Source organism: Melospiza melodia, chromosome 16 (genome assembly GCF_035770615.1).
Source record: "Melospiza melodia melodia isolate bMelMel2 chromosome 16, bMelMel2.pri, whole genome shotgun sequence".
Lineage (NCBI taxonomy): Eukaryota > Metazoa > Chordata > Aves > Passeriformes > Passerellidae > Melospiza > Melospiza melodia.
In genome coordinates this window covers 20567439-20594450 of record NC_086209.1, presented here as the reverse complement: position 1 = coordinate 20594450, position 27012 = coordinate 20567439, and the positions used below count along the sequence as shown (strand labels likewise).

The 27012-nt window shown below is 38.9% G+C and overlaps 2 protein-coding genes across 4 annotated transcripts; both read left to right on the top strand.

The window, feature by feature from the left end:
* Positions 1 to 2: 2 nt before the first annotated feature.
* On the top strand, positions 3 to 14686 carry HTATSF1 (HIV-1 Tat specific factor 1). Of its 2 annotated transcripts, XM_063170887.1 has the most exons (9): positions 3 to 300; positions 3822 to 4026; positions 4332 to 4379; positions 5529 to 5683; positions 6708 to 6871; positions 8444 to 8543; positions 9078 to 9167; positions 9650 to 9787; positions 10153 to 14686. In XM_063170887.1, exons 1-9 carry the CDS (start codon positions 124 to 126, stop codon positions 10435 to 10437), a joined length of 1362 nt encoding a protein of 453 aa, XP_063026957.1. In that variant the 5' UTR covers positions 3 to 123; the 3' UTR covers positions 10438 to 14686. The 2 variants fall into 2 exon arrangements, with proteins under 2 accessions (XP_063026957.1, XP_063026956.1); XM_063170886.1 differs by lacking the exon at positions 4332 to 4379 and having other exon boundaries at positions 34 to 300.
* Positions 14687 to 16045: 1359 nt separating this feature from the next.
* On the top strand, positions 16046 to 27012 carry VGLL1 (vestigial like family member 1). Of its 2 annotated transcripts, none has more exons than XM_063170884.1 (6): positions 16046 to 16292; positions 18804 to 18867; positions 19446 to 19675; positions 20246 to 20665; positions 22766 to 22825; positions 23444 to 27012. In XM_063170884.1, the coding sequence occupies exons 3-6, from the start codon at positions 19465 to 19467 to the stop codon at positions 23482 to 23484; spliced, it is 732 nt and encodes a 243-aa protein (XP_063026954.1). In that variant the 5' UTR covers positions 16046 to 16292; positions 18804 to 18867; positions 19446 to 19464; the 3' UTR covers positions 23485 to 27012. The 2 variants fall into 2 exon arrangements, with proteins under 2 accessions (XP_063026954.1, XP_063026955.1); XM_063170885.1 differs by having other exon boundaries at positions 16048 to 16292; positions 20249 to 20665.

Below are 27012 nucleotides of genomic sequence, written 5' to 3'. Positions count from 1 at the left end.
GGCCGCGCGAGGTGCGGGGTTGTCGGCGCGCGCTCCCGCCACCGAGAGGGGCAGAGCGGGCCTGCCTGCCTCAGACAGCGGCGGCAGGAGCGCTGGTGTCCGAGGCCCAGTGAACGCGGCAGCATGAGCGGCGAGGATGGAAACGAGGAATTCTACCGGCAGCTGCAGCTCCAGCAGCAGTACGAGGCCAAGCCAGCCGAGGGCGAAGGCGAGGGCGAGTCCGACCCCTTTACCTACGTGGACCCGGCGGACGGGGCTGCCTACGAGTGGGACTTGGAGAAGAAGGCCTGGTTCCCCAAGGTAGGTACGGGGGAGCCCCGAGGAAGGGGGAGAAGAAGGAGCGGTTGATGCCGGATCTCGTCGGTACGCAGGCGTCTGCATTCACCCACATCGTGTCTGCTGCGAGTCTCAGCAGCACCAAAACATACCTTTTTAAAGGCAAAACCACGGTGTCGTTTCCGTCTTTGACTGGCTGCGCTGTCGTGAGGAGCTGCGTGTTGGCTATTTGCCTAGGTGGAGAATCTGTAGAATTGTTCGGGCCTGGGATGAAGTCACGGTTATATTTGTGCATGTTTATCAGAGGTGCCTGGGATGTGCTAAGGTCTCTCTCTGTACTCACTACTACTCACCACTGTAGTCTCACCACAGTAGCTGTGGTGATCTCTTTGTGGGCAGTGTAGAAATTAATTAGTATGTTATGAAGTCTAGATGGAAACCGAGTAGTACTATGTCTCTTTTATTGTTATCTGAGAATTATGTCAAGTAAGAGATGTGTTTTTCCATCTCCTCCAGCTTTAGAAGTACATTTGAAAAATAAGTGTATTTGTCTTAGTGGTATTCCACCGCATGGAAATACATTACAGTTTTTAGTTTTTTAAAATTTTGTTAAATGTTTTAACTATGAAATATGGTCTTGCTGTAATAACATGGCTCCTCAAGGGGCGAGTGGACATAGATTTAATATGTTGAGCCAATCTACTGATTTGCGAGTGAAATCGTAGTTTCCTTATATAGCAATGACTGAGAGCAATTACTTAACTTAATATTAAGACGTTTTATGGCATCTACTTGATGGATGTAATGTGCCAATTCTAGTTTGTGACTGTGAATTCATTGCAATCTAGAGAATCTGAGTGAGAGTAAAACCTGTAGTGCCAAGTTTGAATGCGTGTAAACCTAGGAAGGTGTCTGTGGAGCAGATGGCTTATGGAGGGGTAAAAATGTGAAAAATCCAGACTCAGAAAGTGGAGCAATGGAGAAATGAGTATTTCTGGGTTCCTGTGGGATGCTATATCCAGTAACGACAGTAATTTGTAAGAGGGTTCTTCTTGTTTTGCTCCCATTTCTTCCCCTTCTTCTTGCCTCTTTTGGAATGTGTCTCTTCTCAGTAGCATTTGTGCTTCCTAAGTGCTTTTTTTGTCTGTTCCGTCTTGGAGAGGAGATAGCATTAAGGGTTGGATAGGTTAAATAGGAGCAGAAAAGTTCATTAGTGAATATGATATATAATAGAAGTTGGTGACCTATCCATGACCCACAGTGCTGCACAAAGATTCTTTACCCAGCTGGATGCCATGGAGTTTTTCTGATGATTACTAACAGAATTTTTTATCTAGATAAACTGAGGAGACTGTTGTAACCAGAAGCTGTACTTCTTTCTCCTTGGGCAGTAATGAAATTTTTAATCTGTTTCTTGACAAAAGATACTCTGACTGGTTGAAGTAATTTTTATCCGTAGACTGGGATTGCACTGCTGCTCTGCTTTGGGAATACAGTGTCTGCTGAACTTCCACTAAGGCAAATTTCAAAGCAGTGCAAAAAGTGAATGATATTACCTGCCAGCATTCCCTAGAAAAATTTGGAGACAGTAAATTATTTAATAGAAGCAATTGCAACCTTGTTTATTATTTAATTATTTTAATTTCAATGGTACTGTATAGATGAATGCCAACTTTTTTAGTGCTTCACGGACACAGCACAGAATAACATGTGAAATTCATCTGCTGCTTGCATCACTTGCTGTGAAAATACAGACGTTGGCTGTCATCTGCAAGCACAGGGTATCTGTTCGTTTGGTTATTCTATTCCTTTCCATTTCAGTGGCACCAGCAGTTAATTACATGCTCACATGTTCTGTAGTATTGTGTTTCTTTTTCTATAAGCTTAATCACCCTAAACTGTGTGACTGCGTGCACGTGTAGGTAGGACTGATCTCTGTGATGTGCTCCGCCAGAACTGGATTGAAGTTCCCAGTAAGTGGTTCTGTGACTACTTGTTTCTAGGTATGACAGGAGTTCCAATGAAAGCCTTTATACGTGTATAAACTGCTTGTAAAAAGACATTTTAAGGTGAAGTAGTGGTAGTGGCCATATGGTAGGATGGTAGTGTTTTATGCAAAAAACATCTTTGTTACGGAGTGACAAAATTTTATAGTCTGTGGTAGATAATTTCCTAAAAGTAAATGGAGGTTTACACTGAGTGCAGTTCCCCCAGAAGCTGAAAAATAATGCTTTTGCAGGTTTAATCACTAATTTACTAGTAGGTTCTCTGAAAGTTAATAATGCTGTTCACCAGCAAGTACAGAAGCTTCTTAATTCTCTGGATCTCATCAACTGTGGCACTAAGGATTCCCTAAGATAGCTAATGTCAAAGATAATGTACCTGATTAGAGCAGTGTCTTCCTTTTTTCACTAAATGTGGTTGTACTTTGTCTTGATGCTGTGTTACATCATACCTGTAAGAGCAGACATGTACATTCTTCATTGAGGTGTGTGGCAAATCTTGCTTAGCCTAAGAGTTATTTTGTGTTCACCTTTAAAGTTATGGGACTCCGTGGCATCTTGCATTATTCCTGACAAGCCTGTTACTGTCAATTTTGCATTTCTGATTTGTCATAATGAAATTTTAGAGCTCAAACATCAAGCTTCAAATTACTATGGAAGATAAGAGATTACATTTTCATCACTGACACTTGAAATTGCTCTCTTATAATAGCTTAGTGGCGCATAGTTTTGTTTCCTTTTGAATACAAATGAAGCAAGTGCAGCAAAGGTCAGAGTCAGATAAGATTTTTCAAAGGTTAAGGCTCAGTTTTGAGAAAAAATATTTCAGAATTACTTCATAATGTGGAGATGCTAACAAAAGCAGCTATGATGTATCTCTTTGCCTGAGATTGCCAGTGGCTGGAAATACTGTGTATAATTTGCGGTTTTTTTCTTTTGTTTTGGTCCCTAAAGCATAGGCATTGGCGAGTCTTATATTTTATCCAAATATGGTCGCTCTATCTGTTTGTAGGATATAATGTAAAGCCTGTTGCCTTGGAAGCAACGTGTTAACATCTCTAGTTAAGTGCAATATTTACTGCCTGTCAACACAAATACATGACATCTCTGGAAATTATTCCATGTAAAGGTAGATGCCTACAAATGTCAGTCATTCATCATCATATGTGGATAAATTGTTGGCTTACTATCAGTATCACTTTAACACTTAACCACGGCCAGGAGCACTTGATTTCTGTCCTTCAGGCAGATCGAGCTCACATGGAAAGCAGAAAGCTTCGTTTGAAAAATGGCAGAACCTGTGAAGTGTTTGTGTAAAAACTACATATGCATATGCATGGAATTTGTGTTTTCGTCTAGTTCAGGTAATGCCTGAACTGATTGTTCTTGTTGTGTGTATGGCTTTGCAAAGATCGTTTTAAAATATTGTTATTTTCTATGTTGCCAGATCAGAAAATGACCATCACCTAACTAACTTTAAAATACAAACCTGTATTGAACCTTCTTTGAAATTTTATATTAATTTTCCTAATTTCTTTTCAGATAACAGAAGATTTCCTGGCAACCTATCATGCCAACTATGGTTTCCATGCAGATGAGACAGATACTTCATCTGCTTCTGGTACAGCCACTGAAAGTAAGCAACCAGTAAGTTCTAAGAAATCAGGAACACAACCATCAGCCAATGAGACAAGACAAAAACAAACAGATCCAAAACAAAAATTGGAAAAAAGGAAGCTAGAGCCAGGTAAGTGACAAAGCACTTCCCTCTGCGTAGGCTGTGACCTGTATTGTATTGATGAAGAACTGGCAGTTAATTGTTGTTACCTGGTACAGCAAAGATAAGGTTGTGCTGGTAATTTGCAGAATGGTTCTAAAATTGTGAGGTGCTTCATAAGTATTCTCCGGAATCTGTATATAAAAAGAAAAAAGAGGACATGTTCAGAACTTCTCTGTAAGCAAGCAAAAATTCTCATAAATCTGTTGGAATATAAATGTTTATGCTCCTGTGTTTAATGCATTAGCATGACTGAATTAGATTCTTGTATTTAGGGTGGTTTCACGTTGAAGAAGATAGGAACACAAATGTTTATGTGACAGGTAAGAGTGTTTATTTATGTACTTTGAGCTAAAGATGGTAAAAGAGAATCATATATGTCTCTAATATTATCTATTCAATCTGTCACTGCAAGCTGCTTAATGTTATGTTTATGACTGAGTAATGTCTTTGTGACCTTTAAATTGCAGATATGGGAAAGAAGTAGAATGGACAGATTCCATGCTTTTGTCTGTTAAATGGGGTATTCTCTGAGCTGTGTCAGCCAAGTGACTAATTTATTCTTCTGTAGGAAAAACAGTTTGTGCAGGCTTTTAAGGGATAGGATTATGACAAGTTTGTGATGAGACAGTGGATCAACTATATGCATCACTTAATCTATAGTTTTTATTTGCTCTAATAAATAATTATAAGGTAAGAAGGAGTAAACAGTAAAAAATGTTGGGAAGAGAATGAGAAAGTAACGTGAAAGCTCAAATGAAATTATCTGTGCATTTACTTATTACAGTGTTTTTCTAGTTCTTTTGGATGGTGGGGTGCTTTCTTTAGATGCATATACTTAGGTACACTTGGTGGTTGTGAGCAGTCACAGGAGTGCACATACTTGCATCTTCACAATCATTTTCAAAAAGATTCAAAAATCTTAATGCAGGCCAAACTAGCATGGGACATCCACATAATTTTCTCATCTGTTCTGGTTTTTTCTTATCCTCAATTCAGAGTTCAGTTCTTAAAATCTTAATACATTATCAGCTACTCTTTTTATTGAGTTTGTGAGTGAAGAAAACAGTTGTCTGTTTATAGGTTGGGTTCTTATGCGGTCTTTTTTGTCTCTTGATACCTAGAAGTGCAGTGGGACTTGAAGCTTGGCTAGGAGAGTTACATTTGCAGAGGTCTTGTGTCCGCTGCCATGTGGATGATGTCTGACAAGAAATCTCTAGGTGTACATGTTAGGGAGCACAGAGATTTTTCTGTGCATTACGCCTATTATAAAGTACAAGGATTTGCAGAATACTAGTATGAAGTAATGCTTAGAAGGTAAGGCCAAAGGGCAGTGGTTTCTTCCAGTGTATGTAAATAATTGTCCTTTTTGATATCTTTAGTTTAAATAAATGCTACAGGAAGATTTGTTCTAATGAGGCTTTTTTAAAAATAGACCATCCTTAAGCCTTCTGTTTGAATTTATTTTGCAGGTTTACCTCCAGACATTACGAAAGACGAATTTGTACAAGTCATGTCAAAATGTGGTATCATCATGCGAGATCCTCAGACAGAAGAACACAAGATCAAACTGTACAAAGATAAGGAAGGAAATCTTAAAGGAGATGGCCTCTGTTGTTATCTGAAGGTCAGGGTGCACTGAAATGAAGTTGTCCATCACGCTGAAGGCACATATGGCCATTATATCAGAATCACATTCAGAAGACTCTTGATAGTCTAAAGCACAGTTTAGAATATAGGTGTCTGGTTTAAAGATTTACACAGAAATGCCCATTAAGCTCATTTGTTTCCTCTTACCCAACCTCATCCTCAGCCTGGAAATGGCTATAGTACCTGCTGAACATGTCTCTACATGCTCCTGTCTTGGGTGCCAGAGATGATGGACTGAAATGGGAGGATTTTCACCTTTTACTTTGAAAATATGCCACTGTGTAACCAAAAATAGAGAAATAATGAGCCAGGAAGAAACATACTGTAGTTCCTGTATTTACAACTTTTAATTGAGAACTGGCTTGGTTCAGAACTGTGCTTTCATTCTTTATTAAGCCTTAAAAGTTTAGGCCGCAGTACTATTTCCTTATGTGCTGCACTTGTGAATAATTTGGAAAGCTGATGATTGCAAGTGCAGCTGGCTTTAGTTCTGCAAGAAGTACAAGGCAGTACTAAATCAAATGGCTTGTAGTCTGTACTATTTTTGCAATTGTAGTAGTTAGGACCGTGGAGTGCACAAGCATAAATGTTGTCTTCACTCTTAAGGACTTTTAGGAAAACATTAAAAATTACTTAAGAGTCTCAACATCTGCTGTTCTTGGAAAAGTGATACAAGTTTTATAGGAAATCAATTCCCTGAAGCCTTTTTATTCTTGCTTTTAAGTTCATCCGCTTGCTTAGATATTGCAGATTCATGTCTATGATGTATTGGAATGAAATATGCAGCTGTTTTTTGAAGTATTAATCAGTTATAACAGGAGTGAAGAAATACTGGGTTTTGATCAAGAAAACAGTGCCAGCTGTGTGTCAGAAGACAGCATAATGGTTTTCAGTGACAGGGACTTGATTCTTAGTACAGGATACTTAATGACAACTTTTTGGAATACAGTTTGATTTTGCCATGTGCTTTAAAGTTTGTACTGTGCTTTCTCTTCAAATAGAGAGAATCAGTTCAACTTGCTTTGAGGCTTCTGGATGAAGCAGAAATCCGAGGCTATAAATTGCATGTGGAAGTTGCAAAGTTCCAACTGAAGGGGGAGTATGATGCAAGCAAAAAGAAGAAGAAATGTAAAGACTACAAGAAGAAGTTGTCACAGCAGCAGAAGTTTGTATTTTTTATTTCAGTAAAATATTGCTAGACTTCTAAGTGCTATTAGTAAAGCAATGCTTTCTTTCAAATACAGTGCTAAGTTTTGCAAAGGTTAAAGTCTTGTCTGACAATGAAATAGCTTAACTATTGCACGTTTGAAGGGGGCTAACTCCTAAATTAAGTGTTTATAAGATGAATTTCTTGGTGATTCACGCATTAAATTAATACACAGGGAGTAATGATGCCTTCAGATGTAGAAGAAAGTACTACAACTCTGAGGAAGTAAGACTCTCTTCCTCTTCAGTGGATGAGAGTGGCAAGTCCTGCCACAATATCTGGGCTTACTGTTGGAAGGTCATAACACTCTGGCTGCTCACATATATTTAGTGCCATACTGTAGTAGTTGCAAAGGGCAAGAAATGCCTGCTGTTAGGAGGAAATACTAAATTATCTCTGTAAGTTTCCCTAGATGTCTCTCTCTGTTATAAAATATACTGGGTTTTGAGTTGTACCTTGATTCATTTTGTCTCTTAAAAATTGTTCTTCTGCCTTTTGGAACCAAGAAGATGCAGATTAAAGAAGAAAAAAGTTTGAATATTTTTGGTATTTCAATGAAAGTGACAGTCACTAAGCATTGTAAATAGTAATGCAGAAATAGTTAAGGGGAGCAAGGCTGCTTCATAGCTCATCAGTTAAAGCCAGAAATATATCTGCCCCAAAAATACACTGATGATTCTTGCTGTAAGAAGTCTCCAGTGTGAAGGCAGGTGTATGAAAATTATGAATTTGCATTTGACAGCAATTTGTGTGAATAAAAGGACTGTGTTCCTTTTGAGTTGAATTTACTGGTATAACTACTCTCATTGGGAATCCAAGTTTCCTTCAGCTAAAGTAGCAGGTACAAGAAGAAACTTAAGATTTCCCCACCCCAGTGTATGATCTTGAGATTTAAAAGTGTAAGTAAATGTGTGGGGGTTTTTGTAATAGGATATGAAGTAGGCATTTCTACAAGTAAGATTTGCTGTGAGAAGGCAAAGTCCTAGAACAGATGCGCTGGGTTATGTGACTAGTTTGTGTTAGTGGCTCTGTACTGGGGAACAAAATACATCTTCTGGTAATACCAGTGTAAGAGTTGATGTGTTCTTACATGTTCTTTTAAATAAAAGCAGTTAGATTTTACCTAGGGGAATAGTGGATCTCCTTTTTTCCAGAATAAGTTATAAAAAAATGGTAAAATACCGACATTTTAATTGCAATTGAAAACAGCTGGTTCCTTTATCTGAGTTGATATTAGGAAGGAATTAATACTTCATAAATATTTTCTCAGTGTTTTAAAAAATACTTTCAAAAATTATTTGTATTCCTTCTATGAGCCTTTAAGTACCTTACAACCTCAAAGCCTTTGTAGCAGTAGTAAACCTGGGTAATTACTGTATTTTTTAGAAGAATAACTTAACTCTTTTCGTCAAAATATATGTTGATATAGCGCAAGAAATGCAGAATTAATGATTTTTTTTTTCAACAAATACTTGTAGAAACTGAAGAGAGCCGCAACAATATCTTCTTACTGTTGCTTCATTTCATTAGACAGCTGGATTGGAGGCCGGAGAAGAAAGATGGGGCAACTCGAATGCGGCATGAACGCATCGTTATTATCAGGAATATGTTTCACCCCAAGGACTTTGAGGTAGGAAGATGCAGTTTGCTTCTGTAAATTGTGCTGTTAGAAGTTTACATGTCTCAACTTTCTGCCATACAAATTGTAGCAAAATTCTAAGTGGATGAAAACAAAATTAAGCAAAGTTAAATTGCTGTTTGGGAAGGATGTTCTCCTGTGCCAAACATCTGCTTTAAATTCATTCATCTCTCTCCAAAAGCAAGGAGAAAATGTTGATAAGAATGTATTTTTCAAGTCGGGATTTTTCACTGTCTGAAAAACCTGTATATCTGACAATATCTTTTCTGGGATGAAAGAGGAGTAAACAACAGTAATAGTTAGAATGGAGAAATGAGCGCAGAATAGCTTTATTTACAAGTAGTATTTATTAAATGCAAATGAGAGCTGTCTGCCAACTCCTAAGTAGCTTTGAAAATGTAGCATAATAGCACTTAATTTATGGACTTTTAACAGATCAACAGGGGTACCACTGTGATGGATCTAAAATAGAGCTGAGGGAAGTGAATGCTTGTGTTTAATTAAAGCTGTGTAATTGATTTGTAGGAGGACCCTCTAGTGCTAAATGAGATAAGAGAAGATCTGCGGACAGAGTGTGAAAAGTTTGGTCAAGTAAAGAAGGTTCTCATATTTGATGTAGGTATTTTTATATGTTGCATTGGCAGAATTGATGTAATGTGCAAAGATGCAAAATGTTTAGGCTGCTGTAAATATGAGTGGAGCATTCATTTGCGTGTGTTTACTTCATGGAAACTTGACTTAATCTTTTAGTACTTTAAAACTTTTAGAACTTAATGTCTAAACATCTGTGTATTTCAGCCTATGTAAAGGCAGCTAGCTCTTCCTACGAGCTTGGATATATGTTACAAGTTTGAAAGTGTATGGACACATTATTTGTAGCTAAGCTAGCTGAAATAACTTTTGTTTTGTGTTCAAAAATTGTGTTGTGTGTGCCAGTAGAACAACGTGTGGTAACTTGAAAACTGGACTTTTCAAACATGATTATGTGCGATCAGAATGGAGCTATATTCTGTTGGATTTTATAAGACAATATAAAGGGTATTGGAATGAATGCATTAGTTAGAATATTATTAAATGCAAGTTTCCTGTCCTTACAGAGGCACCCTGATGGTGTTGCTTCTGTGTCATTTAAAGAAGCAACAGAAGCTGATTTGTGCAAGCTGACTCTAAATGGAAGGTGGTTTGGTGGCCGTCAGCTCAGTGCGGAAACATGGGATGGTGTAACGGATTATCAGGTAGCTTTTTGTGGTTCCATTTTATCCAATATGTCTTCCAAACAGTAAACCTCCGTGAATTCTAGGAGTCCTTGGCATTCCTGTCCCCATACCCTTCCCCTGCCTGCGTTATCTTGCTTTTCTGCAAAAGCTGTAGAATCTCTCCAAAAATCATTCTCAATTATTCAACTTAGCAAAAAATTAGAGGACCTGTTTGAGTACTGAAAATGTCATCTTAGAGGATTAGCCACTGGATATACAGATCATTAGTTCACAGTCAGCATGGAGATATTTCTGTAATATAAGTATTTGTTTATTTTCATCTGTGTAAATACTCATTTTAACAAGTGTGACTCTAATGATGTGTATAAACACTTCTTTAACAGGTGGAGGAGACTGCAAGAGAAAGGGAAGAAAGGCTCAAGGTGTGGGAGTCATTTTTAGGGGATCCTGATGCAAAGGAGCAGCAAACTACATCTGATTCACATTCTGCATCAAGTAGTGTTACACTGCCTGAAGGGAAACAGCCTCCAGAGGTTAATGACACACCTAAGGAGGATGCAAATGATGAAACTCATAAAAGGGAGAATAATGGTGGGGGTATTAATGAAGATGGAGCTCCATCCACAGACAGCAGCCTTGCAGGCAGTGATGGAGAAGCTGATACATAACATCTTTAATGCTTTATGAAAGCTTGATTTTTAGGGTGATGTTTGAGTGTATCCCTTTCTTCAGGGTGACTTCAGGCAATATTCATATGAATATAGGTGTATTAGAATGTCATCAACTGTATGCTTTGAAGTTTTCATTTAATGGGGTTCTAAAATTTTGTATTAATTGGCTGTTCAGGTGAAGTAACTCAAGTTTTCAAGAGCGCAGTAAAACTCATCAGGCTTCTTTTGTTCTAACTGTGCTTGTCAGTGTTTCATGATGTGAGTGTGAAATACGTTCCAGCCTTTAAGTTTATGTAACTATATGTAACTTATGTAATACAAAGCTTTCACAAGATTTGTGGATTGCACTGTTAATTTTTCTGTTAAGTTCCCTTGGAACTCAGTATTTCAATAACTTGTGTCCTGGTATGTTGGATAATTTTATGGAACATGTGCCATGATCCAGATAGGGTGAATGCATTGGATGTGTTGCTATGTATTAGGTGGCAGAGGAGTAGTCTCGGGTCATAATCTTAAAGAAAGTGGCAGACAGTGTTGCCACAGCAACCCTAAGGCAAATTGAGTGAAGAGAAGTTACTGAATCAGAGCATTCAACAAATGAAGTTTTCCTTCCCCTGTTCAGATCTTCTGCTGATGTTAGAGGCTGGAATTATCTCAAGGAGACTAGAAGTGCATGAACACACACATTCTGGGACATAATAACATTGTTTTTACACTCTTCATGGTCTGTATGTAGTAGGTATCAAAATAGGCTTTTAATTTTTTGGTGGCTTTATTAGTTCTTGCTTTTATATTAGTGTAAGGGTTTTTTGTAAACTACATTAGCATGTTCAATGTGAGTTCTCCTCAACATTTTCATTTAGCTCTGTATGCTCTTCTCATCTTTCATAAAATTTAAGCTTTGGCAGCTCAAACTGCAGTTTATTGTGCAAAAGTTAGAATACTTTAAAATATGCTTTCAAATAATGCTCTTATATGGAAAAAGCAAGTGGTACTCCACTTCAAAATATTTCCAAAAGCAAGGACTTAGAATATCTTCTAACTTAAGATATTTTAGTAAGTGGCAGACTTTCAAAAATAACTGGGGGGAACTGTTTTGGGCATAGTCATTCTTAATTTAGAATTCCACTGTTTTGATAAGTACGGATTGAAGAACATGATTTAGGCACTAAACAATTCAAAATTCATAGCATGCTGTTTATAGGGATGATCACCAGTACATATTTGCAAGGAGGATTTTTAAATTCATATTGGATTACAAGAAACTATAGATGCTGTGTTTCCATCATGAAGTAATCAGAATACTCTGAAAATGTTATTTTCAAACCTTGTGCTCATAGATTACATACAGATTTTTTTCCTGAATTCTAGATGGTTGTCTAAGTTTATTTTGTTGGGGTTTTTTTAATATATAGTCAGTATGTGTGGGTGGCTATGCAAACAAGAGCATCTAAGTTAACACTGCCATTGTGGTTATAAGTTACTTCTTTTGTGACAAAAATAGCTGTCATAATTGAATTTATGGGTTAAAAGTCTGGGGGCTCATCATATGCTGATATGACAAATTTCCCATTTTGAATTCATTATAAAGAAGAGATGTAGCTCTTGCCAGCTAAAAAAAGGTAAATTTTCTCATCTTTCCAAGTGTGTGGATTGTGTGTTTCAGTAAAGCAGGTGTTTGAAGAATTCAGGGAATCTGGAACACTGCCTGGTTAGTAGCTGCACATAGTGGTGTATTCAGACACATTCCTGGGTTGTGTTGGTTCTGCCTTAGTTATTTTTATTGGTAAGAAGCACCACAGACCTTTGAGAGCTGGAAGTGTTTGCATATGAGGAGTGTAGTTTAGTGTGGTGAGTATTGCTTTCAGTGCTCCTTTTTTCTTCCAGCTTCTGGACTCCAGGCTTCAGATCTGTTTCTCTTGTGTTTTGTTTGCTTTTTTTTTTAAGGGAGTCCAGTTGTGTAACACTGCATGGTTAAATCACTTGTTTTGCAGTGGAATTACAGCTGATACAAGGAAACTTGTGAAAATATGTGTAATTGTAAAGTTCTATGAATTCTTATCATGGTATCAGATATGAAGAACAAGGATAATTTTAGTATTTGAAATAAGATGTTGAAAAATAAGGAAGTGCTGTATGTTCCTCTCTCCAATTGATGTGCAAATTTGACTGGCTTGGTGCAGAAGTTCAATGTGCTCTTAGTCCTTTCATCTTCTCCTTTAGACCTCACACTAAAGTAGAGCACCAACAAAGACTGAGACCAAATGCTTTACTGGCTTTCCGATTAACTAGGATTCTTAAGTAATAAAAGCTCTTTTTCCATGCAAATATGTTGTTCTCAAGTGTGGAATTATACTCAAACTTGTGTTTTCCTTTTGTCTACCTCCATTTTCCCCAGTAAAATGTAAAAATATATTTTTATAAACTATTCATTAAGTTATTGAGGCATTTAGTAGTCCAGGGAGAGGTTAATGCAGCTGTGACTCTTTTCAGCAGATTTTCATTAAAACCAAATTCTTTAGGTATTTTCCTTTTTGAAATTATTTATGAAGTTATTTTGAATTTATGAAATTTGTATAAATCAGTCTGAACAAAAGAATTTTCACAGAAGTTAAAATTGCTATTTTGAGCTCTGATTATGAAGTTCTTAAAGTATAGAGCAGTAATGTTTAATCAGAAATTTTAACAAATCTGAACAAGCGGAGTTCCTTTTTAAACTTAGATGTTTTTCTTAATAATCAGCATCATACATAAATTTGTAAGAAATTAAAATCCTAAAGGAATTCTCACTTTATTTTTTCTTTAATTAAAAGTGTTTTCTGTTTACTTTCCTTGCTTATTAGAAGTGAAACAACAACCATTTTGCTCAGTTTCTAAGGTTATTTTTTAGGTCCCATTCCAGTGTATACTGCATGTTCCTCCATCCCTGTGCTTTTGGTGAGAGGTTCATTTTAAGAGAATCTGTCTCCTTTCCTCTGTATATGATAGAAACAATAACTAACAGCAGACTGAAACAATTTGTAGATAATTATTTTTGCTCAGTTTTGAACTAGAGGAATAGATGTTTCTACTAGTTTTCAGTGTAATAATATGGATGTAAAGCCACTTAAATACAATATGACAGAGTATTAGCTAATCCTTCACCATAATTTTGCAGAATCACTTTCTGAGCCATCCAAAATAATTGCTGAGCTTCAGGATCAATTGGTAGTTTGCTTTAAAATCAAATACTGTTCAGTGGTTTGCAGGAAGGAGTTTTTATGGAGTTACAGGTATTCACCAGACATGACATGGCTGGAGGAGCATGGCCAATGTAGACACCTGGAGACAAAAAGCCTCAAAATAAAAGGCTTTTTAGAAGGTTATCTCTTTTTTTGCAAGTTCTCAAGTGTTTGTATACTGGTGTAAATAGAGAATTAGTTTCATTTTGCATCAAAATGTTTATCTGTTTCTCCTGCTGGCTTTTAGTATTTTTTTAATTGAATTTCAGTCCCTTGTACAGCTTAGGTTTTGTATAAGGATTGCAATTCACTTAAAATCTTTAATATGTTAAATGCAGTGCATTTTAGCTAAAACACATCCTACACATTATTCAGTTAAGGTTAACCTATTAACAGTTAAAAATAATTATCTTCATTCACTTAAGAAAATTGAAGGTGTTGGATACTTCATAGAAACCCAAACTTGTCTTTCATCAATATTCATACTTGGAATTCTTGAAACTAAACCAAACCAAATATGAAAAAAACCCCATGTATTCCTATGGATTTTAATTGGATTTTAAAATTCTTGTTTTTATTTCTGCGTTTGAGAAAACATACTGCAGTATGGTAAATGAATTCTGTGAGTTGTGTATTTGTGTTGATTTGACTTGTGTGTGTTGTAGTGCTCATTATAGTTTGACATCTTACTGTCAGAATACTCTGAAAGTTCTGTAAAATATTTATAGAATTATGAAATCTTTTGCAGCAAGTTGGTTTTTTGCTCATTCTGTAATATGAAAAGTATATTGTTAGATTAAACTTTTCAGTAACTAAACTCAGAATTTTTTCTGACAGGTGATTTTCTTTCAATAAATTAATCATTTTCATTTATCCTTTAAAAAAGCAACATTACAAAGCAAAGTGCTATTTGAATAATGTCTAGACTTGTGACAGCATCTGAGAATACCCTTTGTTTGATTTGTTTCTTAAAGGGGTTGTGTTTTATACTACCTTTTTAATAAACAAACTCATGAACAGAACAAGTCTCTGCTGATTAGTTTCAAGGTAACATATTTATCTTTTTTTCCTCAGTAAAAGATACCATAGCATTTGGTGTACAGGAGCTTCAGTTTATAAGCCACATATATTAATGTGCCAGAGCTTCCAGCTGACCAGTTGCTGGAACTTTAAGTGGGAATATGGTATTTGTTCCCTATTTATGGATTTGGTCTCAGCCTTCTTCCTGGCTTGGGATGTTAATGGACCTGCATGGAGAGAAAAGGAGCAGGAGGGATCACTGCAGACACTGCACTTAAAATTGAGATTGTGAAGCAGTTTTTAATAAGGACAAGTAGAATTTAAATTTTTATTCTCCAAGGTTTTTAATTATTTTCTTCAGTGTTTTGACACTTTGAATGCTTCAAAAGCACTGGAAATCAGTCATTCCATTCCTGTACTGAAGAATAGGGATGAAAATCCCATTTTACCTGGTAGTTCTTTCTAGGAGCTTTAAACTGATGCCGTCTTAACCTGAGGAGAGCTTTAACTGTCAGCACGAGAGGAAGATCTCAAATAAGGTCTTGAAAAGCTTTAGCGGGAGGAAATCTCTGCCATACAAGACAGTGTAGAAAAGGGAGTCAGAGAAAGAGCAGTGGAGATGTTGAAGACTCTTGCCCTGCTGATGGACTGGAATCCAGTCTGTCTCACAATGAAAACGTGTTTGCACAAACAGTGTGTCAATAAAAGACTAAGCACTGTCACGGGAACTCTCCCAGCCTGGTAGTTAAGTTGTTCTGGGAAGGGCAGAGGGTGGATTCATACGTATTTAGGCAGAGGGAATTGGATTGTGTTCTCCAGCTTTCTGGGTGAGTAAACAAACTCCTAAGCTACTCTATAAAAGACATAATGTCACCAGTTTGGTGACTAGTTCCTCAGTGTGTTTTTTCCAGCTGAGACTGGCAAGTTTGACCCCATTTCAGCATTTCTGGAGTGGTTGAAATTTGCTAATTTTGGTAAACTTGCTACAAAAAAAACCCTCTTTCCTGCTACAGCCCTTAAAGAACAAGAATGTTTTTTTTTTTTTCTTCCCTGTAGTTACTAAAACAGATCCAGCAAAGAAAAGTGAGAAAATTGATTATGCAGTTTATCTGGATTGGAAACAGGTCTTTTTCTCATAGGTGTTTGTTGTTACCAGTTTAAGAGTGAATATTCTGTAACAGGAAAAATCCTTTATCATCCTGGGCAAGTTTGGTTCATTGCCATATCTCGTTTATCATCTTACTCCAAACTTTTCCAAAGTCCACAGTATCTTCTTTATTGTATACACATTGTCATAAAAAAAAAAAAAAAAAAAAAAAAAAAAAAAAAAACCAAACAAACCTAAACCTACTTACAATCCTATTTTCCTCATTCCTGAAACCTCCTAACCTGGTTGACTCGTTGGAGTGCATTTCATGCATTCTTAGCAGATAGGCTGAAGGAAACGCCTCATTCAGTGCAGCTGGAGGCTAGAAAGTGTGAGGAGTTCATGAACGTCTTCTGCAGTCGCTGCGGTGCACACAGAGCTGGCTGGGCCCAGGAAGGATCCCGACCTGCTGGACACAACATGAGTGTCCCTCATCTGGAAAATCTGACTGACAGTGAGTTAAGGTAGGACAATTCACGTACTTCCTCAAATGTTCCCTTAATTATTCCCTTATTTGACGGGGAATGCCTGCTTGTTAAATTGTGGTTTAATACTTGAGAAGTGGGAGTTTTTTGTTTTCAAAACTGTTTTGACCTACATGAAATCAAGAATGAAGTGTTCCCTGTCAGATGCTCCAGTGCTGCTAAATTAGTGCTGCTGGCAAGTGTGGGGAATGTGGAAAATATTGTAAAGTATTAGGTCTTGTGGTGAGCTGTCAACAGCCACCACTCTTAAGCCTGTGTTGACCATAGGTCCTTGTCCAGTTGAAGGAGAAATAACTTGCACTATTTTGCCCTTATTAACCCATTCTAAGAGTAGTGAGATATGAGCTGAGTCCCTTTCATCCTGAGTTCCACTTCTACTCTATTTTGGCCAATGGTTTGTGTCAGTCACAAGTTAGAAGGATTTCTGCCATTTGCAGACCTTGTGCTGGGTGATGGAATAATAGGAAGTTCAGGTAGTGAAGACTATAGTGCTGCAAATTCAGGTCCTGGCTCCCGGGACGTTAGAATCCTTATGCCCATACAATCACTGAGAGGACTGAGATGTAACCTGTGTTATACCTAGCCTTCCTTTGCCTACTTGTTGGAAAGTGCAAGAGGTTTTTAAGGGAAACACTGGGGAAAAAAAGAGATAAATGACCTTTTTGCCTTTAAAATACTTTATTTTTCCAGCATTTTAACTGGTCACAATCACACAAGCTGTTGCACACAAATAAATGATGCTAAAGGAGCCCAGAATAAATGTCAGGAGCTAGTTAAGCATGTTAATAAAGTGGTACAAAGACATAATGGCTTGTACTGAGTGAAGAATGGGAAAAGTGATCCTCTGGGCCAGCAATAATGGTTTGTAAATTGTATGTTGATGTGTAGTGCTGGTGCAGAGTAGGAAAAGCTGCTTTGCTTATTGCTGTCAAGATGACTTCTTGTCCTTTCTCAGGCCATCTGTTTGCTCACGTCTTTGCCAATTCTTGGACTGGAATTTTCAATGGCAAGTGTTGGCCCCTGGCTGAGCAATCGTAAAGTTCCTTAACCCAAATTGCAGGATGCTTTCTAAAACAAGACTGGGAAAAAACAGCATCTCTTCCTGTGCTCAAAGTCCTTCCAGTTGTGTGGCTGGGTTGTGCTAGTTCCTGCTTCCCCTCATGGGCCTTGGAAAGGTGCCTGTAAATAGGGAGGAAGTGTTTCTTAAAGTTTTCTATGTCTGGGAAAGCTGGGTCAGTTTTAAAGTTGTGAAACATTGTCTTCTGAATCAGTGACCTTGCACTCCTGCTCCCACTGCTGTGTTTAGGTGAATCTAGGAGGATGGGGTAAAGCAATAGAAATTTTAAAATAAGGACTAAGGAGCTCCTGAGTTTGGACATGAGTTAGCGGTTGGTGACAGGAGATTAGGCCTGGCTGAGCAAGTGACCATGAGTTAGGGAGAATTGAACAGAGCACATGGTGGTGGGAGATGGAGATAAACAAGCAAAACTAAATATGGAAGCAAATGATAAACAAGGACAAGAAATTTTTAGGTGAAGGCTTAAGCATCAGAATGGGGATAGATTATGGCTTGACAACCTTAATCCTCATGTTTCCTAATACTTTCTGAATACTTGTCTTGCAGCCTGAGCAGTTTTTTTCATGTGCAAGAAAATTCTGAGAAACCATTTGAAGGCAGACTTCGCAGGCACTTCAGGGTATCCTTTGAGACACAGATGAGTGTGGTGTTTATTGGGAAGCTTCTGAGGATTAGGGGATGTATGACTAGGAAAGAAATCAGATGAATGTGTTGAACTGGGTTAAGCAGTGGTGTGTATTACAGAGTTAGTTGGATGGAAACACATATCTAATGATTCATGAGGTTTTATGCAGTACGGCTGGCTATTGGCTAAAGATTGCCCTGATCTCTGAAAAATAACAGCCTTCCTTTTGCTACCTAAATCAATTACACTATGCAGTGTCACGACCTGACAATGAGACTGGAAAATGGAATAGAAACAACAGGCACTTCACTGCATTTGTAGCCTGAGTCTTGCTAAATATGATTTTGATTAGAGAAGGACTTGTGAGCTCTGGCTGGGAAGTTGCTCCCAGAAATTGTAAAAATGCATTACAATTATACTTCTCCAGGGCAAGTAGTGACATTCCTTGTCCTACTCTTACCATACCTGTCAGCAGAGATGTTTAAAGAGAATAAAGGGAGCCTCTGTTGACTTCCTGCAAACTATTTTAGTGGCATTCCTGCCTTAAACCTGTTGTCTTACCTTAAATTCTGGATTGTCAACCTTACATTCTGGTTGACCCACAGTGTGTGTTTTAGCAGTCTTGCTCCAAAATTTTAAGCAGCTGGCAGAACCACCATGTTCCTAGGTAAATTGTTTCAAACAAGATAAGGTTATTTGTTTTGTTGTCATTTTGTGGTGGTTTTTTACTTGAATTAGCCAGGATTTGAATTTCCAATTATTTAATCATAATGTTGTTTTTCAACAGGTGAAGCAACTAATTGCTCTTAGAAGTCTTTTTGTTTTGGAGATCTGTGCTGAGAGCGATTAAGGTACTTCAGACTTTACCTTATCTAAAAGTTATTAATTTCAGCTCTAATGTAGTATAGTGGGGTTTGGGGTTTTTGTTGCTCCTCTTTTGTTGAGTTTTTTTTATTTCACTTTGTCATTGTTTTTTGAACAACACAAAAACCTAAATTGGACAAAGCATTTTTATAACTTCAGCCCCCAAATTCATTCAGGGATAGTGCCACCTCTGAATTATTTTTTAAGTGTTTCAGTTCTTTCAGAGGGCACATTCGCACAGTACTACATCCTAAGCCCAGACTTACAAAGTCAGGGTGAGAAATGAAAGCTGGTGGGTAGATATGCCAATTCTGCCCAAGTATTTCATTTTAGAAGTATCTAATAGGAAAATCAGTAAAGAGGTGCATGGAAAAAGCAGAAAAACAGAGAATCTACTCCTACTAATGAGTGTTCTTCTGGCCCCTACCATTTTTGAGAGGAAGCTGGGCTCGCCACTCACTAGGCACTTGAAGTTGAATATTGTCTCTTTGCCCTGTCTGGCTTTTTTGGTTTGTGTTTTTGGGTTTTGTTATTTGTATTTGGTTTTTATTATTTTTTTTTGCAGGGACTGTTGGTCATTGAAAATGGAAGAAACAAGGAAGCTTTCCCCAAAGCTGAGTAAAAGCAAAGAGCCTGTGAAAACAGAATGGGGATCTCAGAGTGTGGTGTTCACCTATTTCCAAGGGGACATTAACAGCATGGTAGATGAACATTTTTCTAGAGCTCTCAGCAATGTCAAGAACCCCCAAGACCTGAGCACAAAGCACAGGGGTGAGACTGTTGTCCTGAAAAACGGTGAGCTCCCTTCCCTGTGTGGGCCTGGTGTTGGATGGTATGGCTGGCTTTTACTAAGGATCTTAAATTTGAAATTGTGTGCAAACAGAAAGCAAGAGACTCATACTTGTAAAGCCTTAGGATATGTAGCTGGGAATTCCTGGATAAATCCCTGTGATTAGTGGAGTGATTCCTAAGCTTTCCATGGTCCTGTTGACAGGACTAGGTCATCATTTTCCAGCCAAGTGTCCCCATCACTGCTGAATGCAATAAGTGCATTATGACTTAAGTTGTCATCTTCACAAAAATATATTTGTCTAAGCTTGCAGCTGTCAAAAACCTGCCTAAGTTGGTGGTTGTGTGGTGCACATACTACAGTATACTTAGTAGAAAGATTGATGGTCGCGGTTTAATCTGCTTTTATTATGAATTTGTGGTTGATTTTTAAGATAAGCAGCATTAAAGTGATTTTGTGGTTCTGTAAAAATGAATATGCAATCTGGCAGCAGTCCCTTAGAAGTCTGCTGGAATTTGCCTTGGGAAAAATGTAAGAAATGATGAGTCTTTAGATGCTTTTTTTCTCTTTTTAAGTAGACAACATGTCTCCCCATCAGTGGAATTTCTCTTCGCATTGCTACAAACCATATCCATCATCATCTTCAACAAGCATGGCAACTTCTGCTCTGAATTTTTCTGCTGCTGGTGCAGTAGGCCAGTGCCAGCCATCGCCTCTGCGGAGTCGTCCAGCTCAACCTGCAGATTTATGGCCCTTCCCTCCAACTGGGACTCCCAGTGTCACTGGTGCAGGGTATCCTCACACCCTCCCTGACCTGCATGCAGCCGATGAGCTGATCTCTGACAGGAAATACAGTTCTCTTCTTGGCCTTCTGCAACAGGAAAGGTGCTTAACATCCATGCAAGAATGCACCATGAAGCAACACTCAAATTCTGCTTGTATGACTGGACCTGCAAGGTTACAAAATATGAGTCAAAGTTCAGCTCCTGGGGGAGGTAAGAAAATACTATCTCTTTATTCTTTGATGACATCTGATGTAAAGTGACAGAATAATGCCATCTGTTGCTAAGCTTTTCAAGCCGGATCCAACTTCTCGCAAACTCACAGAAATCTTTTACAGTAGATAACCCTGGTATGTACTGTGGTACTTGGAATCAATTAGCCATATAGTATGGGTTAATCAAAAAATGTGCAAAAAAATGTGCCTACTCACACAATATTTCACCTCTGGCTTACATTGGGAAGACATTTTAAGTGACTATAAGCATTATTCATAGTGCTATCTTAATCTCTAATAAGCATGGGTATTAGGTGTGGTGTATATCAGATGCTCCCTCACTGGGACCAGAAAGGGGTGGCCAGGAAAGATCCCTGAGCAGCCTCTCTCACTGTGCAGGCTGTTAATTATGTTCCAAGTACAGGGTGGGAAACTGCCGCCCTTACCAGCATGGCCAGGGGGTTTTTCTCCCTCCCAGTCCCTGTCTGTAGCTGGAATGGTGAGGGTACAGGGGCTGGTGGACCAGCCCTGCCTTGTCCCCTGGCTAAGAGCTCCTTGCCATGAGGTGCTGCTGCCCTGGCTGCCGAAGGCTATGGCTGCTCTCTGCAGATTTCCCAGAGCTAATGCAATTCACACAGTGGTGATTGTTGCTTATTATCCACAATTACTAGGAATCCCAATCCGAGGTACTGCCAGTGCACGGCAGAAAGATGCCTGAAGTTCATTTATGTCCCCACAGCATCTAGATCTGCTGGATAAAATGTTCTCTTGTGAGTAATTCTGCCTTTGAGAAGGTCTCTGGGGTCAGGCTTCCTGGCCAAAGTGCTGATGCCTGTTGGGGTACATCTGCATTGCTGTTCCTGGGCATTCCCCAGTCAAGTAGCTTGACACTGGTCTGCAAGGAAAAGGGTTGTGAAATTGTTTAGGGAGTCTGCTGGAAAAATACAGTGTGTCCTTCCTGGTTCTTCTAAACAAAAAACATTGGGCATGTGAAGAAGCAATCCTGAGGCCTAGGTTTTGAAAAATAAGCAGCTGTGAAATACCTCCTAATTACTAATTTTCGAAACTGCATCAGCAGGAATTTTGCAGAATGTGGACTAAAGACTGCCTGCAGATACAAGCAGGAGTTTATCTACAGTTCCTCTTTTGAGGATACAACAGATCTATGTTGTTATGAGCACCTGACCATATGTGTTTTGCTAACTCATTACTGCTAGAATGTCTAATGCCCTGTCTGTTCATGTTAAAGGGAGAGTGTCTGTATCTTCAGCTGGAATGCAAACTGTCTGCTTGGTGTACATGAGCAGAGGTTTTCTGTATGTGTTGCACAGGCACTCACCCTAGACTTTGTGTAGGTAGTGAATGAGAGTTTAATTTCTTTAAAGACACCATCTGAACTGGGATCTCATTTAAGAACAAGCTAAGGTGCCCTCTTCCCCCAAGGGGGCAATGCAAGCCTATCCCAATTCCTGGGAGCCCCAGGAACTGACTCCTTCAGAAAAAGAGCTATTTCATTAAATTAGTCTTGTGTTGATAACAGGGAAGCACTACTAACAACAGTGGACTTCTTTTCCCAAAAATTCAGAAAGAAAATGAGTGAGGAAAAAATTGAAAATGAAATGAAACAGCCCAGTACTCTCCAACCATTACTAATTAAAGCTGTTTCTTTCAGGATGTATACAGGGCCTTTCTGAATATTTGGGAGCCTCTAAGCACCACACATGTAATGCCATCCTTGTGATTACCAAACAACACAACAAGGATCAATAAGAAATGGCTGATTCATGTTCACAGGGAGTCTTTGGCAAATCCCTAGGATATGTACATTTAGTTCAGCTGCAGCAGTCCTTGTTTCCTGGCTCTATCTGTTAAATATACTACTTCTTGCTCTGTGTCATGTTTAAGAACAGCTGATATTTATATTTATGGAAGTGTATGTTGCTGTGCCAGACAGCACAGAGCTCCTCAGCACCTGTGCTATAGGCTGGGCTGCAAAAGCACAAGGTTTCTTTAGTAACTATGGTCTACTTTTAGCTCTGTGCTGAATCTCTGCTCATCCCCAGTAGTTTTTGTTTTGTTTTGTGTTTTTTTTTTTAAGAGAGGAAAGGAAGCTCTTACCAAGGCTCAGAAAATCCCAGTGTAAGCCATGCCGCTGCAGGTGAGTAAAGAAACCAGCAGGTTTAGAACAAATCAGACAGCAGTCTTGCTTATGCATGTAGTATTGAAGATCTTCCTTGTTTGCTTTTGTATTTCAAAAGCTCATTTTCCCCCCAGATAGAACCACCACCTCCCATAACTGCATTAATAAAGAAGAAAAAAACCCACTACATTATATTAAAATGAGATACATGAGGGTTTTTTTTACCCCTTTCACCTTAGTTTTTGTGCTTATACCTTCAGACTGCCATTTCACAATGCCTGTTTTTCACACGCTGTCCAAGTTTCAGATCCCAGAAAGATAGAACAGCCCTTGTTTTATACCTCAAGCATGCATGTGGTAGCACTGCTGCAGTTTGCACCAACAAACCCACCATACTCTAAGAAATTATTCCCAAAGCATTCAGGCTTTCTTATTTTTATTAGTCTCTTGGTACAACCAACCGTTGTTGGTTCTTTGATGTGCAATGTTTTGGGCATACTTTGAATAGGTCATTCTGGTTATTCTAGTAAGGGTTCTTTTGCACCAAACTCAAAGGTGCAATTTTATTTGCACAACATCTTAAGACATTGCAAGGACTGTGCTGTTTGACTGTCCTGATGCTGCTGTGTCTTTCAGGTATTCAGATTCATGACAGAAGACGAGATTTGTACTTCTAGCAACTGAATGTTTCTACTTTATTCTGAAAGAGAAAGTTATTTCTGTGAACTTTTATTATTTGCAACTGTGAATCAAGAAGAAATGAACTGCAGCTATCCTGTGTTTTTTCTCTCAGCTGGAAGAATACATGTACTATTTACTGTTTGGGGAATGACAAAATAATCCTTTCTATACAGTAATTTCTATGCAATGATTTCTAATGTTTGAGGTATTAACCTGGGCAGTATGTTTGTTATGGCCATATATTGTCTATTTAAGACCTTTCATGTAGTCCTCTTGAAAGGACTCCTGCCCTTTTTAATCTTTCTATGTTTATTAATTTACCACTCCTGATAAGAAGAGCAATTCTTATCAATGCAGTTGATAACCCATAAATGCAGGGATGCAGTTAACATAATTTCAATGCTGGACCTTCTCAGCTTGATTTGATATCTCCATATTGTTTAAAACAGTCTTAGGCCACTGGCAAGAGACTTCAACCACAGGCTAGCAAAGCACATTATTTATGCTGCGAAAGTGCTGCAATTTATGACCATATTTGCAATTCCTAGGGATACTCTTCAGAAGTATATAATATACTTATGCCTGAAGGCTCTGTTTTGTCCTCTCACTAATGTATCATCATCCTCTAGAAAGCAGTGAATTCATAGGAGCTCTGAGAGGAAACCTTGGTTCTCATTGGGTGCAATTAAAATACCATTCAGCAAAAATCTGCGGGTTAGGAGTGTTCTATTTTCCCAGCCTCTCTGCAGATGTAAGAGATTCCTTTTGTAAATAAGCTCTGTGGGTTTATCTTTTCCTTCTCCATTGGTTATACATTAACATAATATAATAGAGCATGATTAGCTTTTTCTGACAGCTCTATGTAGTTGCTGAAGGCAGTTTGACCTTTGAGATGGAAGAGCCTGTGATTTTTATAGGACAAATCCTGAACTGGTATAAATGTTTATGACTGTTATATCACATATCTCTGCTGCTACAGCTCCAGTTATAACACCTTGTGTAATTTTATAAATAATATGAGTTTAACAGCATCAGGAGTTTATGGTACTAATTCACAAACTGAGATTTTTTTAAAGGATTTATTTTTTTAATTTTACAAGTTTGCTCTAGCAGTTACATATTCTACATCAATCTGAGATCACAAGGGGAACTGTTTTAACTAAACTAATGAAAGATACACCAATGTCCTGTCTCGCTATAGATAAGCACTGAAAAAACCCCACTCCTTTTTAATATTCCTACAAAAAATCCCTTTCTTCTCTTTTAAAAATATTTGTCCAAGTAGTTTTGTTATCCCAACTCATTTAATTACCTGATTTTAAGGCTACATGGTAATATAATTTGACTTCCTCTATGAACCATAGCAAAGATTTCCTACCTGTATCATGTAAATCTGTCCTACTGGCATATGCTATAATTCTATTGAATTATAATTCTATTACTTAAAAATATTCAAATTTTTTTCCTTCCTCTTCCATCCCTTCCAAAGGACAATGCTTATTTAATTTCCCTGCAAGGTCTGAAAAGATAGTCTATTTAAATGGTCTTAAATGTAGTGTTTCCCTTGGGGGGCTGGGAATATACAAGATTACTTATAAAACCCTTGTTTCTGGTGAATCAGACAAGTGGAGTTGGACAGTGTGGGGGGGAAAACCCTTGTTTTTAAATGTATGTCCCTTATTGCAAGAACAGGGAGGCATCAATGGCTCTGCCTTGACAGGGTCATGTTGAGCCATTGCTGCACGGTTTGTGTCCTCATTGTGCAGCTGTCTGGCAGACGTGGGGAAAGGGAACAAGTGTCCAAATAGCCCAAAGGTCCCTGGACCCCTTGCCAGCGCAGGCTGCACACCAGGCACGCAGGTGCTTGCTCGCTGCCCTGGCTTTCAGAGGAATGGGGATGGAATAGAGGGCTGCGGCCCAGAGGCTCTGCTACTCTGGCATCTTGTCTAACACCATCACAGCACCATGCACCAGAGTGGGCCCGGGTTTATGGCGTCTCACTGCTCTTCTGCAATAAACATAGTTAACCCATCACTGCAATTTGCCTTTAATGATTTAGTATAAGAGAGTTTTGAACATTTCACAGCAGTTTCCTACATCAGGTAGGCTTCTCTTTATACATGTATAGATTAAAACAATATAGATACACATACAGGCTCCTCTAGAATATTGTTTGTCTGGAGTGGAGTGTTTCTTGCATTCAGGATGTTCAAGCCCAGCATGTTGCTGTGTTCCTGTGCTTCCCTGCTGCTGTCATGCTCCAATGACTGCCTTCACTCCCATTCGGCACGTACTCTCCTTACGGGCCAGGACTTGGCAACTAGTATCTGTATCCAGCAGCTGCCATCTGGTGTAGCATCCCATGAGCTCTCCCCCCTGGGTCAATCCCCTCAGCCTTGGAAACATTAGCCACTTACCATAGAGTCATCCCTACCAAGGGGAAAAACAATCTCCCCCATGGACTTGGTGTTCCCACTTCCTCGGGTTTCTCCTTCCCTGTCACTGGCTTGGCATCCCAGGTGGCCACCCCGCTTCCCCTGAGGCCAGGCCCCTCTGGCCAGCCCTCAGCCCTGCTCCCCACCCCTTCCTCTTCATAAGCTCCTGCTCCACGCAGTTCATCCTCTTTTCCCTGGGTTTGTCCTTTAGCAACCGTGTTCAAAAAGTGTGTGGGTGGGGCTCTTGGGGCTGTGGTTTAATGGTGAACACAGTGATGCTGGTTAATGGTTGGATTTGATGATCTGGGAGGTCTTTCCAACCATAATGATTGTATGATTTTCTATTAATTTACTGACCCTGTGAGAAACCGCTACTTTCCTTGAATTGGGCGTCCTCTTATCCAGGAATAACTTGTTTGCACAGGTAGCTTTTCTCCTGTCTTTTTCTGATGGACAGATGAGATGCCAACTACATGCTTTATGAGCTCTGGTCAGAGATGAATGCGTCTCTGAGATGCATTAGTCTCAGAGATTGAAGTCAAGCGCTGGACATACCTGCCCTGTGTGGAGTCTAGGCCTTTTTTTACTCAGCTGCAGGAATGGGTGTGCATTTTTTCCACCATCTGTGTCCTAGGACACAGACACTTGAGAGGTGCCTTGCTCTGACTCCTCGCATGAGCTGGCTCTGGTCCACCTCTGATGGTCAGAAAAACCTTGTGGGTGGCTGGGAGCAGCAAGCTGGTTTAGCTACTCCACCCTGCTTTAGTCACTCATTAGCAGTGTTAAAAATAGCCCCAGACTGCGGTGACAAACAAGAGAGATTCTTTTGCTGTGAAAGAATAACCTAAAGTGTTACATATATTTAAAAAAAAAATAGGAATGCTCATCGCTTTCAAAGGGAACATGAGCTTTCATTTGCTTTCATTTCTGTTCAGGCGTCAATTAATTTGTGTCATCCCAGGTGAGCAAGGGACACCTCATGTACCCATGTGGCATGTAGCCTTTGGCAAGCACTCACTCGTCACTGGAATTTTTTACTGTCTTGTGGTTTTTAATCCCATTTTCTTGCAGGCTTTACCAAGTATGATC

Coding starts and splice junctions, on each gene's coding strand:
- VGLL1 (XM_063170884.1), top strand. CDS start 19,465: ATGGAAGAAACAAGGAAGCTTTCCCCAAAGCTGAGTAAAAGCAAAGAG. Junction 19,676..20,245: donor GACTGTTGTCCTGAAAAACG/GTGAGCTCCCTT, acceptor TCTCTTTTTAAG/TAGACAACATGTCTCCCCAT. Junction 20,666..22,765: donor AAGTTCAGCTCCTGGGGGAG/GTAAGAAAATAC, acceptor TTTTTTTTTAAG/AGAGGAAAGGAAGCTCTTAC.
- HTATSF1 (XM_063170887.1), top strand. CDS start 124: ATGAGCGGCGAGGATGGAAACGAGGAATTCTACCGGCAGCTGCAGCTC. Junction 4,380..5,528: donor CACAAATGTTTATGTGACAG/GTAAGAGTGTTT, acceptor TTTATTTTGCAG/GTTTACCTCCAGACATTACG. Junction 5,684..6,707: donor GCCTCTGTTGTTATCTGAAG/GTCAGGGTGCAC, acceptor CTCTTCAAATAG/AGAGAATCAGTTCAACTTGC.